At 41.4% G+C, this 15,184-nt stretch overlaps 3 protein-coding genes across 3 annotated transcripts; all 3 read right to left on the bottom strand.

Moving 5' to 3' along the window:
• Nucleotides 1–6,588: 6,588 nt before the first annotated feature.
• On the bottom strand, nucleotides 6,589–9,006 carry LOC138036642 (uncharacterized). Its single transcript, XM_068882767.1, has one exon. It carries the CDS (start codon nucleotides 9,004–9,006, stop codon nucleotides 6,589–6,591), a length of 2,418 nt encoding a protein of 805 aa, XP_068738868.1.
• A 661-nt stretch (nucleotides 9,007–9,667) lies between these two features.
• On the bottom strand, nucleotides 9,668–11,266 carry LOC138036641 (uncharacterized). Its single transcript, XM_068882766.1, has one exon. It carries the CDS (start codon nucleotides 11,264–11,266, stop codon nucleotides 9,668–9,670), a length of 1,599 nt encoding a protein of 532 aa, XP_068738867.1.
• Nucleotides 11,267–13,936: 2,670 nt separating this feature from the next.
• LOC138036640 (tigger transposable element-derived protein 1-like) lies at nucleotides 13,937–14,725 on the bottom strand. The gene is made up of 2 exons (XM_068882765.1): nucleotides 14,370–14,725; nucleotides 13,937–14,267 (listed from the first exon to the last, which is right to left on the bottom strand). Exons 1-2 carry the CDS (start codon nucleotides 14,723–14,725, stop codon nucleotides 13,937–13,939), a joined length of 687 nt encoding a protein of 228 aa, XP_068738866.1.
• Nucleotides 14,726–15,184: the final 459 nt, after the last annotated feature.

Below are 15,184 nucleotides of genomic sequence, written 5' to 3'. Positions count from 1 at the left end.
AAAGTTAAATTTATAGTCTTTGGCTTTGCCAAATTCTAGAGGTTTTGACAAAAATATCCCCCACGACAAGTGCATTATAACACTTGCATAAGATGTGACTGGATCACAACTCTTCGACTGTTGCTTTATTTAATGCTGGGAATGGGTGATACTTCATCTTTATATATTGCTGCTTAAGCCGTTAACGGTCGCTCTTGCTCTCTTTACGAAGGTTGTCTACCGGCTCAGTTTTTCACATAATCAACAAATAAGTAAAATACTGATGGGTCACTTGATTATAGTTTGACTAAAGACTGTTAGGCTTCTGGTGGCGAATCTTTCGTAAGAAAGAAACTGTCAAGAAGCTTTCAGCGAAGGCCACAGAACATTATTCAGGTTATTCAGCGACTGCAACCAGTCAATCTCGCGATCACGGACAACTTTGATCAAGCTGGATTAAGAAAAGATCGACCTTTTTTTGGCAACAACTTCACTTAACGGGAATGAATCGATAATTTTAAACAAAAGACCCCCTTCCTTATGCTAAAAGTGAAATTAAAATACATGTACTGGATTCTTACCTTCTCACAACAACTGGTTTCTTGGTATCACACCTATCTGGGCGGTTGCTAAGGCAATAAGTCATCGGACTGGAGTGCAGATTTAGCTGTCTTGGAATTTGTATTATGCTTCATTCATATTTCGATTTCATGGCCAATGGGAGATACTTCAAGTACTTCAACTACGTAGGTCGACGTCTCCGTTGCATATATTCAAAACATGGAAACCTGGAGAGCCACCCCTAATCTTCAAAAGTTATTCTACCTAAAAGGTTTTTTTATATTAATGATAACAAGTGTCAACAAGAGTGGGGGGGTGGCGGGGGGGGAATATATACTTTTTGCCAAAATAACGGGGCCCTCCCCTAAATCCGCCACTGGAGTCCATCACTCAAGAGTGATTAAGTTTTACCCTAATTCACCTAATCCCCATCAGAGTCATAAGTGTCTATTTTTAGAGCACATTTTCAGGGGAAAATAAACAATATACAAATCGCTTAACTTAATTGTGTATGTACCCAATTCGAAGCCTTTGAAAATAAAACGTTTAGCTAACCTTAGGCCTAAAAACTTTTCTTTAGGCCTAATTAGGCCTAAGGTTAGCTATTCGTGTAACAGTCACGGCAAGTCTATCGCTTTACCTTCCTTTTTAGTGCTAGCGGTTTTCCAGTTAAAATGAAATTTCAACCTGCAACCTGCAAAAAATACCTGCCACGCAAAATCTGGTTTAAAAAGAAACACTTTTCTGACGTTGATGGTGACAACCTGATACCATAAATCACGAAATGCACTTCCATTCACCCAGTTTTAGCGAGGAAAGGAAGTATTAGAATACTTTATAAATGAAACTTAATTGTTGGTTGTTGAACGTTTTCACGGTGAAATCATTTATTTCACAATTGGGTAAATCAGCACAAAAAAGCAAATGTACAAAAATCCCCAAATCTTCTACTGTAAGATCAAATTTCGGCTCAAAATGAAATGTTTGTTGTTCCAGTTCTTAACTTCTACAACTTGCTAAAGTGAACTGAGGTCAAGACAGTGAGAAGGTGTTGAAAGTGAAAAAAATATATGAAAATTGTATATTCAGTTTTAGCAAGACATGTTTAAAACAGGAGTGAAGAGCTCTTGCTCTACAAGAAATAATTCGGCAAATGAAGGAAACTGCTGTTTTGTTTTTAGTTCTTGATTGAGAAAGATTTTCTTCATACCTGCTCACATTTCCTACCAGCCAAACAAAACGCGCGTTTTACAAGATATAACCAATCAAAATGTTTACATACTCTCATTTAAACACAGCTATTGACCAATGAGAGTGCGCGTACCCCCCTTGACCGCGAAGAGAAGTGGTTTGATTATTCTCTGCGAGTAAAACTAACGAGAACGCCAGAGGTCTTTTGCAAACATACATGTGTACCATATAATAAAGAGCTTAAAGTGCCACTACAACGAAAATTTTTGGTTTTCTTTTCGAATATTTTCAACGTCAATTAAGTTAATATGTTCAAAATAATACAATGCATTTAAATTTGGAACGATAGAAGCGAGATATGTCGGGAAATAGCCAGCCAAAAGCCGCTAAAAATCTGTCCGCCATTTCTTGGACGGCATTGGAGAAGCCTGCGATTATTTTGTAAGCGGTCTTCACGCAAGATTTGGCTAGTGACGTCATACGCGCATCGCTTTGTGGGCGTTTGACAAAGCGAACAAGTCAATCAAGGAGTAATGTATATAATATCAGCGAAAAGCAACTCGGCGATCTGTCACATCTCATAGACGACATGGGAAATTAGCAGCGTTTATTTTGAGCGCTGCGCATATGACGTCAGACCCCAGGCGATCCAGCTACACCCAACCCTTTTCCTTGCTCACGGTCATTTGCCGTTCGAGCAATGGCGGACAGCGAAAACCGAAAAACTACGTTACAATAATCATACTTTCCGTGGGAATTTTGAGATAAAAATTGGCATGATACCTATTTATAGTACGTCTATTTTTAAAATCTAAAGAAAAAAAGGCATGCAAAATTAGTGGCACTTTAATGTTTTTTAGATTATGTGAGCTTTCTCATTAAGATCCTCATCAAGCAATAGCATTTAATAGCACTCTTTTCAACTGACGTCACGATTTACGGCCCAAAGCATTATTGGATTTATATACGGACGAAAACAAGACATTCTTGCGATGTTTCTCCGCATTTCAATTCCTTCATGGTTTTTGTAAAATAATTAGGATAGTGCCTTTTTACTACCAAACTGTTGCTATGGACCCCTTCAAATAATCATTTCTCGAGTCCCTTCAACTCAACAGTTACCCTTTTTGCTAAATGTAGTTTATTTAACATTTCTTTGTCTCGTTCGACTCACAACCATATTTGGTAATTTACGTGACCAAAGCAGAAAATGCCTAAAAACTCGGCGAGTTAACAATGTTTTTCACAATTTTTTCACGCAACAGTACGAGAACAGTCTAACACAAAATCTGTAGCATGGATTTTAAAAGTTATTTGTAAAAAAGTTATGACGTCATAACTTATAAGGCCCTCCTTTAATACGCTTTTCAAAAAATCACTTCCATTTTTTGTCCAAATAGAAATTACATGCTACAGTTTATCAAAAATGACGGGAGGGTTCCTATCCAGTGAAAAAACAGCCTCTTTCATTCAATTTCTGAGAGTTTTTACATGTTTCTCACTAAAACGCAAAGACAGGGACTAGTTGCGTATGCACCCTAACCCCTGCGCCGTACTGCCTTCCATGTTGATGATTCCAATGATAATAACGGCAATAATAACAATAAAGATGATAATAATAATAATCATCATCATTATCATCATCATAATCATTAAAAATATTTACAAATGTATTAAAATTTATCCCATCATAACTTGTTTTCCTTTATACTCTCATTTACGAAATGATAAAAATTGTCATGTAAAAAAACTAATAAAGTAATTTCAAAGATCCATCCATGCAACCTTTGTGTAGGGCTCTTGACAAAAAAGCTTCCTTAGAAACCACTGATTTTCTGTAGGTAAGTGCTACCACCCTTAACAATAGTTACAGGGCAAAAAAACGTTAAGACTAACCTTAGTTAAGGCTTATCAGTGACCCCAGTTCTATTTACATAGTAATAATGCATGCATACCTACTTAACTGACCTCTACTCGTAGGGGTGTTGCAGGCAGTCAATGGAACGAAATCAATTAAACATGAGCAACAACTGTTGATCTAGTTACATATTGCTATTTACAAGTGCAACCGAGAAGTTTAGCTAACGACTACCAGGATCCGAAGGATCTCCGGACCTCAACGCAAGCACCCTAACCCCTGCGCCGTACTGCCTCCATATTGACCTGTTGTTACTGCTTTTTTACGAGTAATGTTATCATTAGGTCTTGGAATGTGAATAATGACGATGATGATGACGATAATGATAATGATAATAACAGTCATAAGAATCATTGTCATCATCATCATATTTCATAACGTCACAAGCATATTTAGTGCGGCACAAGTTCTCTGCTGATAAATTGGGAAAGCTGTACATCTAGTTTAATTAATTCACAAGAAATATAACCAGATCGAATAAAATGTTGGTTTTTGATGAGAGCACAGTAATAAATAAACTCAACCCACATATGAAGGTGAGTCATCAGGAACCGAGCTTGGGCCACTGCACCAATTCTGATCCCCTCAATAGCAACGTACAGCGGGACTAATGTTAGAACGTGTTCCTAAGACATTTGGTTCAGCTTTGGGTTTAGAACAACAGCATGTGACTCTTACTCTTAATTTGGCTGTACTGGACAGCCCACTATTAATTGTCAAGAGGAATTGCCCAACAGCTTAGCTCACGCTCTGGTTGACTTTCATGCCCCTCAAAAGCTTGTGTTATTATTTTATCTTCTGGCCTACTTCCAGTATCTTTTGATACTCTTTGATCCTTCTTGCACTTGTGTGAATTTTTCCGTGTCTCTTAAGGGAATCTGCTCGGCTAAAACGTTTGCCACATTCATTGCATTCATACGGCTACTCTCCAGTATGGACTCTTTCGTGTGTCTGTAGAGTTTTTTTTTCTGTATCTGAAACACCTCCAGCACTGTTTGCATTTATAAGGCTTCTGTAAAGTATGGACTCTTTCATGTGTCCTTAAAGTTTTCCTGTGAGTAAGACACCTGCCACTCTGTATGCACTCATAAAGCTTTTCTCCGCTATAGATTCTTTCATGTGTAATTAATGTCCCTGGTCAATTAAATTTTTTGTCACACTGTTTACATTTCATGAGGCTCTTTTCCGGTGCGACGTTGCTCATATCTCCTTATACTTACTTCTTGCTTTTTCTCTTCACTGTGGAGTCTTTCATGTCTACTTGTCTCCTTTGACTTGGTACTTGACTGAAGGGCTTACCAAGGTGCTCGTATTCAGAAAATCTCTCTCCAGTATCGATTCTGACATGTCTCCTTAATACTGTTGCTCCCGTAAAACACTTTCTGTACTCTTTACACTTATAAGACTTTTCTTTGGTATGAATCAGTCTATATGTTCTTAAAGTTAATAAATAACCAAAACACTTGCCACACTGGTTGCATTTGACAGGCTTCTGCCCAGTGTCGACTATTTCATGGTTCTTTAAATTGAACAATCTACTAAAACACTTGCCACACTGTTTGCATTTACAGGGCTTCTCTCCAGTATGCACTCTTCGATGAAAACTTAGACTTTCTGGTTGAGGAAAACACTTCCCACAGTGTTCGCACTGATTAGACCTTACTCGCACTATGGATCTTTCATGATATTTCCTCAGGTCTCCTAGTTGGTCGTCTAAAACACTGGTCACACTGTTTGCTTTTCTCCGGTAGGAATCATTTTATGTCTTCTTAAAATTGCTAAGTAACCAAAGCACTTGCTCCAGTGGTTGCATTAGATTTTATTATGCTTTTGCCCAGTGTGGACTTTTCCCTGCTCCCTGAAACTTTATCTTTGACTAAAGAACTTGTCACAATGTTTACATTGATAAGGCTTGTCTCCAGTATGTACTCTTTGATGCAATTTTAGATGCCCAACTTGTCTAAAACACCCACAGTGCTCACACTTATATGGGCTTTCTCCAATATGGACTCTTTCATGTCCCCTGAGGTTTGATAAATTAGCCTGTAGAATATTTCTACTCAGCCAGAAGACGTAATTTTTGTATAAGGGTAATAAGATGAACATAAGAATCCTCAAGCTCTAAAAATCGCAGTAATATTTGTTTTAGACAATTTTAAAAGGAAAATCTCCTCTTTTTTCGTCAGTATTGAGGAACTTCATTCCATATTTTACATCCAATCCGCGAGGATTGACTCTGTTGATGTAACCTTGAAAATTTCTCATAAAAATTGCCCGCTTCTGCTGATCGAGTGTTACAGGAGTGGATAGAATCAATGTTAGTAAAAAGGTCTATCAAGTTTGTAGGTGCAGGTTTCCAATGCATATCATGCATTAGAGTTGATACAGCTTTGTAATAGAGCATCTCCACAGGAAGAATGTTAGCACGTATGAATTTTTGACTGATTTGCGCTTTTGTAGCGAAGCGTTACTTAAATTTGAAGGCTACAGTCGAAGTATAGATAACCCGGCGTTTTATTTCTGTACTCGTTGCGGACGGGAAATGTCATCGGCAACAGTCAAACTGCAAAGCAAATAAAAGATTTGCGTTTTAAGTATGAAATTACACTTTAAAGACTGAAATATTCGCAGCGAAATTCTACTTACAATTCTGTTGGGCAATCCATACTTCATAACACGGCTCTTTACATTGTGGGTGTGTCGATCGGTTGATTGCATGCAAAAGCGAATATTTAAATACGTTACGTTTTTTTATATAAATAGACTAACTCGTCGCCAGGTCCTTTGCGACTTTATTTTGGCGCCCAAACGGAAGTTCTACTGCACTAGCGCAAATCACTCCGCCCGAGTGCGGAAATTAAGAGCTTAGCTCTAATTGAGCAACCATTTTAAGACTGAAATAATCATGCGAGTGTTCATTGTTCTTGAATTGATTTAAACTAGAGTACTCCTGCATTGAGCTCTTCCTTTGTCGCAATCAAACACAGTTTGTGAATTGGTCTGTCGTACTCCCCATCTTTTGTCTTGATTCTCACTTTTCGAACAAGGCCGTCGTTTCCAGGATAGGTGCCTACAATACGCGCCATTTTCCATTCACATCTTTTGTGTTTGGGATCCAGCTCCAATACAAGATCACCGGTCTGGATGTTATCTCGCACGCGAAACCACTTGTTTCTTGGTAACAAGTTTGGAGCGAAATACTTCATCCAACTCCTCCAGAAATCAGCAACTCTGTTTTGGGTACTCCTGAGTAACTGTCGCGGATTGATTCTTTCTTCTGGTTCTGGTTGTGGCGGTGGATTGTATTGGCCTAGCAGTAGGTCGTTTGGAGTGATCGGTGGGGCCTCCCAGATATCGTCGGAACTGGGGTACAGCGGTCGTCCGTTGACCATGTAGGTGATTTCTGACAGAAATGTTCTCCATTGTTCTTCGGAATAGGCTTGGTTCTTGCAAGTGGCGTTAAGTGCTTGTCTGACTGACTTAATTAGGGTCTCAACAATTCCGTTTTGGTGACTCGCATGTGGTGTATTCCATTCCCATCTGAAATCGCATTCAAATTTATCAGAGAGGACACTCTTTATCCCAGGAATATCCCAGTTCTGTGTGGTTTCCTTCAGGTAACCTTGGGCACCCACGAAGTTTGTTCCACGGTCTGACCAGCAAACATTAGGGTATCCACGTAAGCAGGCAAAACGTCGAAAGGCCATTAAGAATGCGTCTGAGGTTTTATCGGTGACCAGCTCTAGGTGGATCGCACGTGAAGTCATGCAAGTGAAGATGATCACTTGTGCCTCTTTCAGGGTTTTGCGACCGAGTTTAATCTGTACTGGTCCGAACATGTCCATAGCAGTGTTCGAGAATGCAGGGAAGCCAGCTGCTACTCTTAGGTTTGGGATCTGTCCCAAGAGCTGGTTGAGGGGCCTTTTCCGTAGTTTTCTGCATGTGACACATTTTGAGGTGACGGTCTTAGCCATTCTGCGGAGTCCAATAATCCAAAATCTTTTTCTGGCCTCGTGAATTAAACTCTTATAACCACAATGCCCACGTCGTTCGTGGAGGTCACGCAGAAGCAAGATCACAAAAGGGTGGTCTTGTGGTAACATAATAGGCTTTCTCAACTCTTCCGGGAGACATCTGATATCTTCAAGTCGACCATGCGCACGAAGAAGGCCATCTTCACCCTTCTTTGCAACTAGTTTCTTATCCAAACTGTCTTCGTCGACGTGAAATTGACTCCACTTCAGAAGCTGGGTTTCGGCAGACTTCAGTTCCTGAACTGAAATGGGCCCTGACTTCGGGTTCATTTTCCGTGCGTTGTGAATAAAGCGACGAACGTAGGCAAGAGTTCTTCTTATCTTGGAGTACGTAGAACATGTTTTCAGCAAATGTAAAAGGATAGGATTTTCTTCAGATTCATGCTGATCTAGTTCAGGACATACTTCTGCGGCGGCAGTGCGGTGTTTACCGGCTTTCTTCTCTTTCTGAAACGTTTTCTTCTCTTTTAAAGCTTCAAGGTCGTCCACACTAGTGTTAACTTGGGTGTGATCTTGAAAGTTGGGCCACTTTTCTTCTGGCAACTCTAGGAAGGATGGTCCCTCTGCCCACTTCATGAGATGATTAAGATGGATTCCTCTCGTCAGAGCATCTGCAGGGTTGTTGTTAGACTTGATGTAATGAAATTGGTCTGCCCCAATGGTCTCTTGAATTTCAGCCACTCTGGCAGATACAAAGGGCGTGAATTCCCGTGGTGGGGTTCTGATCCAGGACAAAACAGTTGATGAATCGATCCAGAACAATCGTTCCCAGTCCTGTGCTTTTGTGAATTCCAATGCTTTTACACATGTGATGTACATGCGTGCGAGTGATAAACAGCCCAACAGTTCTAATCTCGGGATGCTTTTCTTCTTCAGTGGTGCTACGAAAGCCTTTATCATGACTGGAACACAACGATAGTTTCCGCCAGCAAGTTTCCACCGTAGGAAGATGACTGCACCATAAGCCTGCTCACCACCATCGGAGAATCCGTGAATTTGAGGCACGCCCACTGCATTGCTTGGTTTTAGCTTGCGGTCAAAGTGAAATGACAGGAGATCATTTATGGACTGGACATTTTCTAACCATGTTTGCTGAATGCTCTCGGGAAGGATGTCGTCCCAGCTGTAACCCGAACTCCATAATCCTTGCAAGTCAATTCTGAACTTGATAGTAACGGGTGACACAAGTCCGATAGGATCCCAGAGTTGAGCGAGAAACTTCAGACAGCTTCTTTTGGAGAAGCCTTCCTTCTTTCTTGAAGGTAAACTTGTCTTCTTCTTTATCCCATTTGTGGCCAAGCAGATCTGTAAATCTCTCACCATTAGACTGGTCAATTTCTGAGCGGTTGGAATGCCACGCCTTAATTTGAAACTGGCCTTTTCCAAGGACGGTGTCAATTTCTTTGATTATTCTCTTGGCTTTTGTCGAGTTGCTTTTGGATCCCGCGATATCGTCCACGTACGCGTGATCTTGAAGTTCTTGGGCTGCGTCTGGAAATTCGACTTGTGAGACTTTAGCTAAGTAATTGATGGCGTTCGAGGCAATGTCTGGTGCTGGCTTGTCGCCAAAATTTAATCTGAGCCACTGGAAGACTGAGGGCGTTTCAGTTTTGTCGCTTCTCCACAAGAATCTGTGAAAGACTTGGTCATCAGGGTGCACTAGTACTTGATTAAACATTTTCCGGATATCACCCGAGTAAGCCACTTCGTTCCATCGCCAGGCCATAAGCACATTGGGAAGACTGTTAGTGTAATTAGGTCCTTTCTCGAGGTGATCGTTCAGGGAAAGACCGTCGTGGCCTTTTGAAGACGCATCGAAAACAAGGCGAACCTTAGTAGTTCTCTCTGGTGTGAAAACTGCTTGCAAGGGCAGATACCATTCGGGTTGACTGTGATCAACTTCTTCTGTAGGAACTTTAATTACAAAATCTTGTTCCAACAGCTTTTGTACCTCGTCGTTTACGATTGCGAAGCATTCTTTTCTTCAAAACGACTTCTCGGCAGACTGCATTCTTTTGAAGGCAATGTCATAATTGCTGCGTTTGGGGGGTCCATTCTCATTCCAAGGCATTCTTACTTGGATTCTTCCATCTACCAATGTAGTTGAATCAGACAGGGATTTGACGAACTTGTTTTCCCGTAGCACGTTCTCACTACAAGTACACAGTTCCGTTGGTTTAACTCCCAGCGTGTCCTGATAAAGTAGTTTCTTAATGTCGTCCTCAACGCTCAATGTTCCGACTTCAACGGACTGTATCCTGGAACTGTTAACTTGTCCTAAAACGTACCAACCAAAGCAGTTACGTTTGGCAATCGGCTCTCCTGGTTCCCCAGACAAGGTATGAATGTCGACAAAGGCATCGACAAAATCTGTACCAATTAGAATATCTATTGTTCCACCAGATAGATGCAGTTTGTTCGCAACTGGTTTGAGATGAGAGAAGTGTTCAATAGCTCCCTTTGAGATCGTCTTCGCGGCACTGCAAGGTCTCTTTATCGTGTATACTTCCAGGGTCTTTGTGATATCCTCTTCTGTACTCGAGGCAACAGTGATCTCGATGATTTCCGAAGTTTCAGACCTCTTCTCTTCACCTGCTAGATTCATAGTAAGATGGGTGGCTGTCCCTGCTATTTCCAGTCGTTCGGCTGCATTCTTAGATAGCAGACTTGTGTTTGATCCAGAATCTATCATCGCAAGCATTTCAACAAGCGTTCCACCTGAGTCCATAACCTTCACCTTTTGGACAGGACATAAACCAGTGATTAGCTTAACATCTTCCTTGTGGTCAGCGGCACAGTTGGTATTGCCTTCTGCAGGAACATCTTGCATTCGGAAAGGCACTGCGTTCGAGCTTAGATTCGAATTGATCGTCTCGTTGTGAAGAGTGCGGTGATGGTTTCTTTTGCATTTATCACAGGTAGTACCGTCTGGTTTCTTACAGTCGTTCGTGTGATGTGGTCTAAGACATTTGCGACATCTTTTGCTCTGTTTGACTACGTCCCATCTTTGATTTACCGTTGAACTTTGATACAGCGGACGGGCAGCTAAATGGTGTTTCCACGCACAACCGAGTGGGCACGCTTCTTGATCGGGAGTTCTATCATTACTAGCAGCGTGGTTCTCTGTTCTTCTAAAGGTTGGTCCTCGGTGGGTACGTTCCTTTTCATCGGCGTTGTCACTGTCTGGTTTGCCTCTGGAGCGAAGGGTTGCCTCTTGATGTAACCAGGTTACAAGATTTGACACATTTTCTTCCTTTCCCGCTCTCTTCATCTCCCTACCAAAGTTTGTATTGTCTCTTGGATCGAGTTTTGATAAAAGCTGAGACATGAAGAACGGAGCTTCTGACGCCTCCAACACGGTGCAGCCATTGTTTTCCATATCATTGACAAATACAGAAATCGTCGTGGCGTAACGCGTGAGTGACTTGGAGTCCCGTTTAACATGTTTGAGATTATTCATTTCAGCTAACAGTTCGTCCATAAGTTTTCGCTCGTTTGCGAATTCAGTCTCAAGAATTTCCCAGGCTTGGTTAATGTCTTTACAGGTCTTAACTTGATCTGTCCAGAAGAAGCCTTTAGGCATCGCTTTTCGGAATCTTTGAAGTTACTCGTCCTTGTCTTGTCCATATTTTTCCATACAGTGTCTAAACTCCCTTTTCCACGTCTGATACGTTCTTCGACTTCCGTCCCAGTTCGGAACTGTCAACCGCTCTAGGCTGCTAGGTTTCGATCCTATCGCAACGGCCATTTTCTCAATTGCAGAGGACATCGTTTTCAAGGTTTCTGTGTGGTCAGGACCTTTCGGAAGAGCATTTTCGCTTTGGTATGCTGCGTATTTCAAAGTAATTTGGAGAAAATCAGCTTTGACTTTGTCCCCGAGTTTTCTGTTCGTTAACACCAATTCATCTTCTGATGAAGCGTCTTCTTCAATTAACTTATCTAAAATTGCCTCTTGCTGCTTTTTAACAGATCTGTACTTCGATTCCACTAAATTGAACACTGCTTCGAGTCTTTCGAGTCCCGGTTTTACTGCAAAGATCGCTTCAAATTCTTCCATTAACTCATTAAGAATTCCAGCGGCATTGTTCATTTTTCCCGTGAGGGTTTTTACATCAACTTTCGGCGGCATTGCGAAACGAAGGTGTAAATTGAAGTATTTTCTAGAACGGTCAGTCGCTCGCTTTATGGCAGTCGGTTGTTCTGGAAAATGATGCGTTTCTTTCGTGAATTTAAATGACTGGTATGATTCCAAGATCGGTCGGTCGCTTGATTCGCTGTCAGTTGTTCTTGGAAACCGGTCGTTTTGCCACGACGCTGTCCTTCGGGATCTTGCAGTTGACAATGTAACCTTCGATGAACAGAATTTTTGACTGACACATTTCTTACTAAAATGACTGATTCGCGCTTACGTAGCGAAGCGTTACTTAAATTTGAAGGCTACAGTCGAAGTATAGATAACCCGGCGTTTTATTTCTGTACTCGTTGCGGACGGGAAATGTCATCGGCAACAGTCAAACTGCAAAGCAAATAAAAGATTTGCGTTTTAAATATGAAATTACACTTTAAAGACTGAAATATTCGCAGCGAAATTCTACTTACAATTCTGTTGGGCAATCCATACTTCATAACACGGCTCTTTACATTGTGGGTGTGTCGATCGGTTGATTGCATGCAAAAGCGAATATTTAAATACGTTACGTTTTTTTATATAAATAGACTAACTCGTCGCCAGGTCCTTTGCGACTTTATTTTGGCGCCCAAACGGAAGTTCTACTGCACTAGCGCAAATCAGGTACAGCATGCTCTTTTTTACTTGCAAATTAGAGTAAATTAAATCTAATTAAACACTGAGCTCGCTTCTGGAGGAATTAAATTTTGTTTAGATTAGCCTTAAAAGTCTGGCCCCAGGCCAGTAGTCCGTAAGAAATGTATGGATGCGTTAAAGAGCGATAAATATTGAAAAGAATAGAAGTTGCTACAAAATGTCTGAGTCTTAAGGAGTTTTAAGGGCAATGTAGTCTACATAAAATGTCCAGGAAAGATTATTGCCGATCATTACACCCGCAAGATACTTGACAAAAGATTTACGTTCAAGTTGCTTCATCATTTTGTTCTCATTGTCAAATACTTTAAGATGAATATCGATTTTAGTCTTTCGTAAGGGGCCCCAATAGGATTTTCAGGATCCTGGATTTAGCCTTTTCGGAGCCCGGGATTCGTTATTCTAAAAATCTATGGGACTCGACGCGGGATTCAACGTTATTACGAAGCGAGATCTGGGAAATCGTCACTTTGAAGCTCCAAAATCCGGGATTTCTGACGGCGCGAAAATTAAAATAAACTCAACTTTCACCTTCGGCAACGACGGAAACGACCGGAAATCCACATCACGTACAATCAACTCTCTGGTAAGCGACCACTCTTGGTGTACGACAAAGTAATCGCTTGTAGGAGGTGGTCGCTTTAGAGAAAAATCAACAAAATAAGCCCAAACTTGACCTTAATGTGATTACATAAAGATAATTACCTCATACGCTAAAATTAACCATATACAACGTTTTCTGTTTGCGCTGCTGGGATTGGTAAAGGAGCATCGTCACTGCCATCATCACTGTCCGAAACAATCTCTATTTCAGATCAGTCTTGTTATTTTTTTGCGTGTGTGAGTTGCGATAACCTCATCTCGTAGGGTTTCCCTTCAGTCAGGGTCAGCAGGGTCTAAACGGTGATAGGCGTCTGTGCCATCGTCGATTGCAGGATAGGGTATAACGTCAATATCTTTCCTGGACATCTTCTTTACTAGGGCTTCAAGGTGTATTAACTCCTCACCGGCAAACGGATCATCTTCATCGTCGTCATCCAAGTCCATGGTTCAGGGGTACATACCGACATGTCTGAAACACTAGGGACCTTAAGATCTAAGACGTCGACGGCTGCGAAAACGTCATTTAATATTGCTAGTTTGAGTTGTTTCGTGATTATTCCAATCTGTTCAACTTCCACAAACTATCCAGGAAATGAATTGGGAGGAACAGTGTTGAAACTAAGAAAGAAAATGAAAGATTTGCCCCAGTTGGCTCGCGTCTTCCTTAGAACTTGAGATTTGGTCATTTCGCGTTGCAGATTGGCAGAGAATGGGAAAGAAATTTACAAATTTTAAAGCGCACGTGCAAAGCCATTGGTTTGCTCATTAGTGTCTATTGCTTGGTGACGTTCTCGCTGAGGTTGCCGTCCTAGATCTTAATTAAGGTCCCTACTTACTGATAACATCGCCTTTGACTTCGTCCCAAGTATTAACCATCCATCGCACGGCCATCAACAGGTTTTCAGACTTCTCTATCTGACTGGCAGAATGCTCTCCGTCAAATTGACTGACGATATGCCGCAGCAACTTCCTTTTGTAATAGACCTTCCACTGCTTGATTATACCCGCATCCACGGGCTGGGTGCGCGAGGTGGTGTTCTTCTGTAGAAAGGCTACTTTAATATTAGAGAACATGTCGGTCAGCGATGGTGGATGGCACATTGCATTGTCCAAAGAAAGGATAGTGTGTCTTTCTTCTCTTTTAAGACTGTTGTTCAACCTGGTGAGGATAGTGTACTACTTCCTATCACAATAAGGCCCTCTTTCTCGCCCTCTGCATTCACAAAGAATACAGCGGTTATTCGTTGCTTCTCATTCTTGCCACTTCTGCATGCAGCGTTTTCCCTTTTGAGAGAGCGATTTCTCAGGCATCGCCTTCCAGAAGCAGCCAGTTTCGTCCTCATTCCATACATCCCTAGGAGAGTAACCCTTAGTCAGCTCTTTCACTCTTTCATTCCAGCTGTCTGTGGTCACTGGGCTAACATCGCCCTCTTCCCCAGCGATGCTCATTTGACCGATGTTGTGTCTCTTTTTCCACGTCTCTAGCCAGCCACTTGTTCCTTTAAAAGTGTCTTCTCCAAACCTCTCAGCAATAATTCGTGCTTCTTCGACCAGTATGGGGTCGTCGACAGGGATATTTGATGCTCTCTCTGGTATACCATTCCCACAACAAGCCATTCAGATTTCCGCATATTTTTGAACATTCAGTGTCTTTTGAGATTGAGTTCCTTCATTAGAGTTCCACAATTCAATCCACAATCCATCGGGGACATAATTTGACGGCATGGACTCAACTACCATCTCTACGCCGACGACACTCAGCTATATCTCTCATTTAAGCCCACCCCCGCTGAACAAGCCGGTTCCATAGCTAAGATAGAAGCGTGTGTTTCCGAAATCGTTTCGTAGATGGTGAGCAATAAGCTTAAAGTGCCCATAACCCCCAAAAAAATTTTTTGCTAAAATAAATCTTTGCACCTGTTCGAGACGCATTGCGGCCATTTTTCATTTTTCTAACAAATCCTGCCATTTTATAGGCTTCGAAAGTTGCGAAAATTCAAGCATCTTTTGTTCACGACCGAGTCAGAAGGGGAGTGGGCCTATTCCTGATTTGACGTCACAGTCTACTTTTCACGC

Source organism: Montipora capricornis, unplaced genomic scaffold, assembly GCF_036669925.1.
Source record: "Montipora capricornis isolate CH-2021 unplaced genomic scaffold, ASM3666992v2 scaffold_493, whole genome shotgun sequence".
NCBI lineage: Eukaryota > Metazoa > Cnidaria > Anthozoa > Scleractinia > Acroporidae > Montipora > Montipora capricornis.
This window is presented reverse-complemented; position numbering and strand designations above follow the sequence as displayed.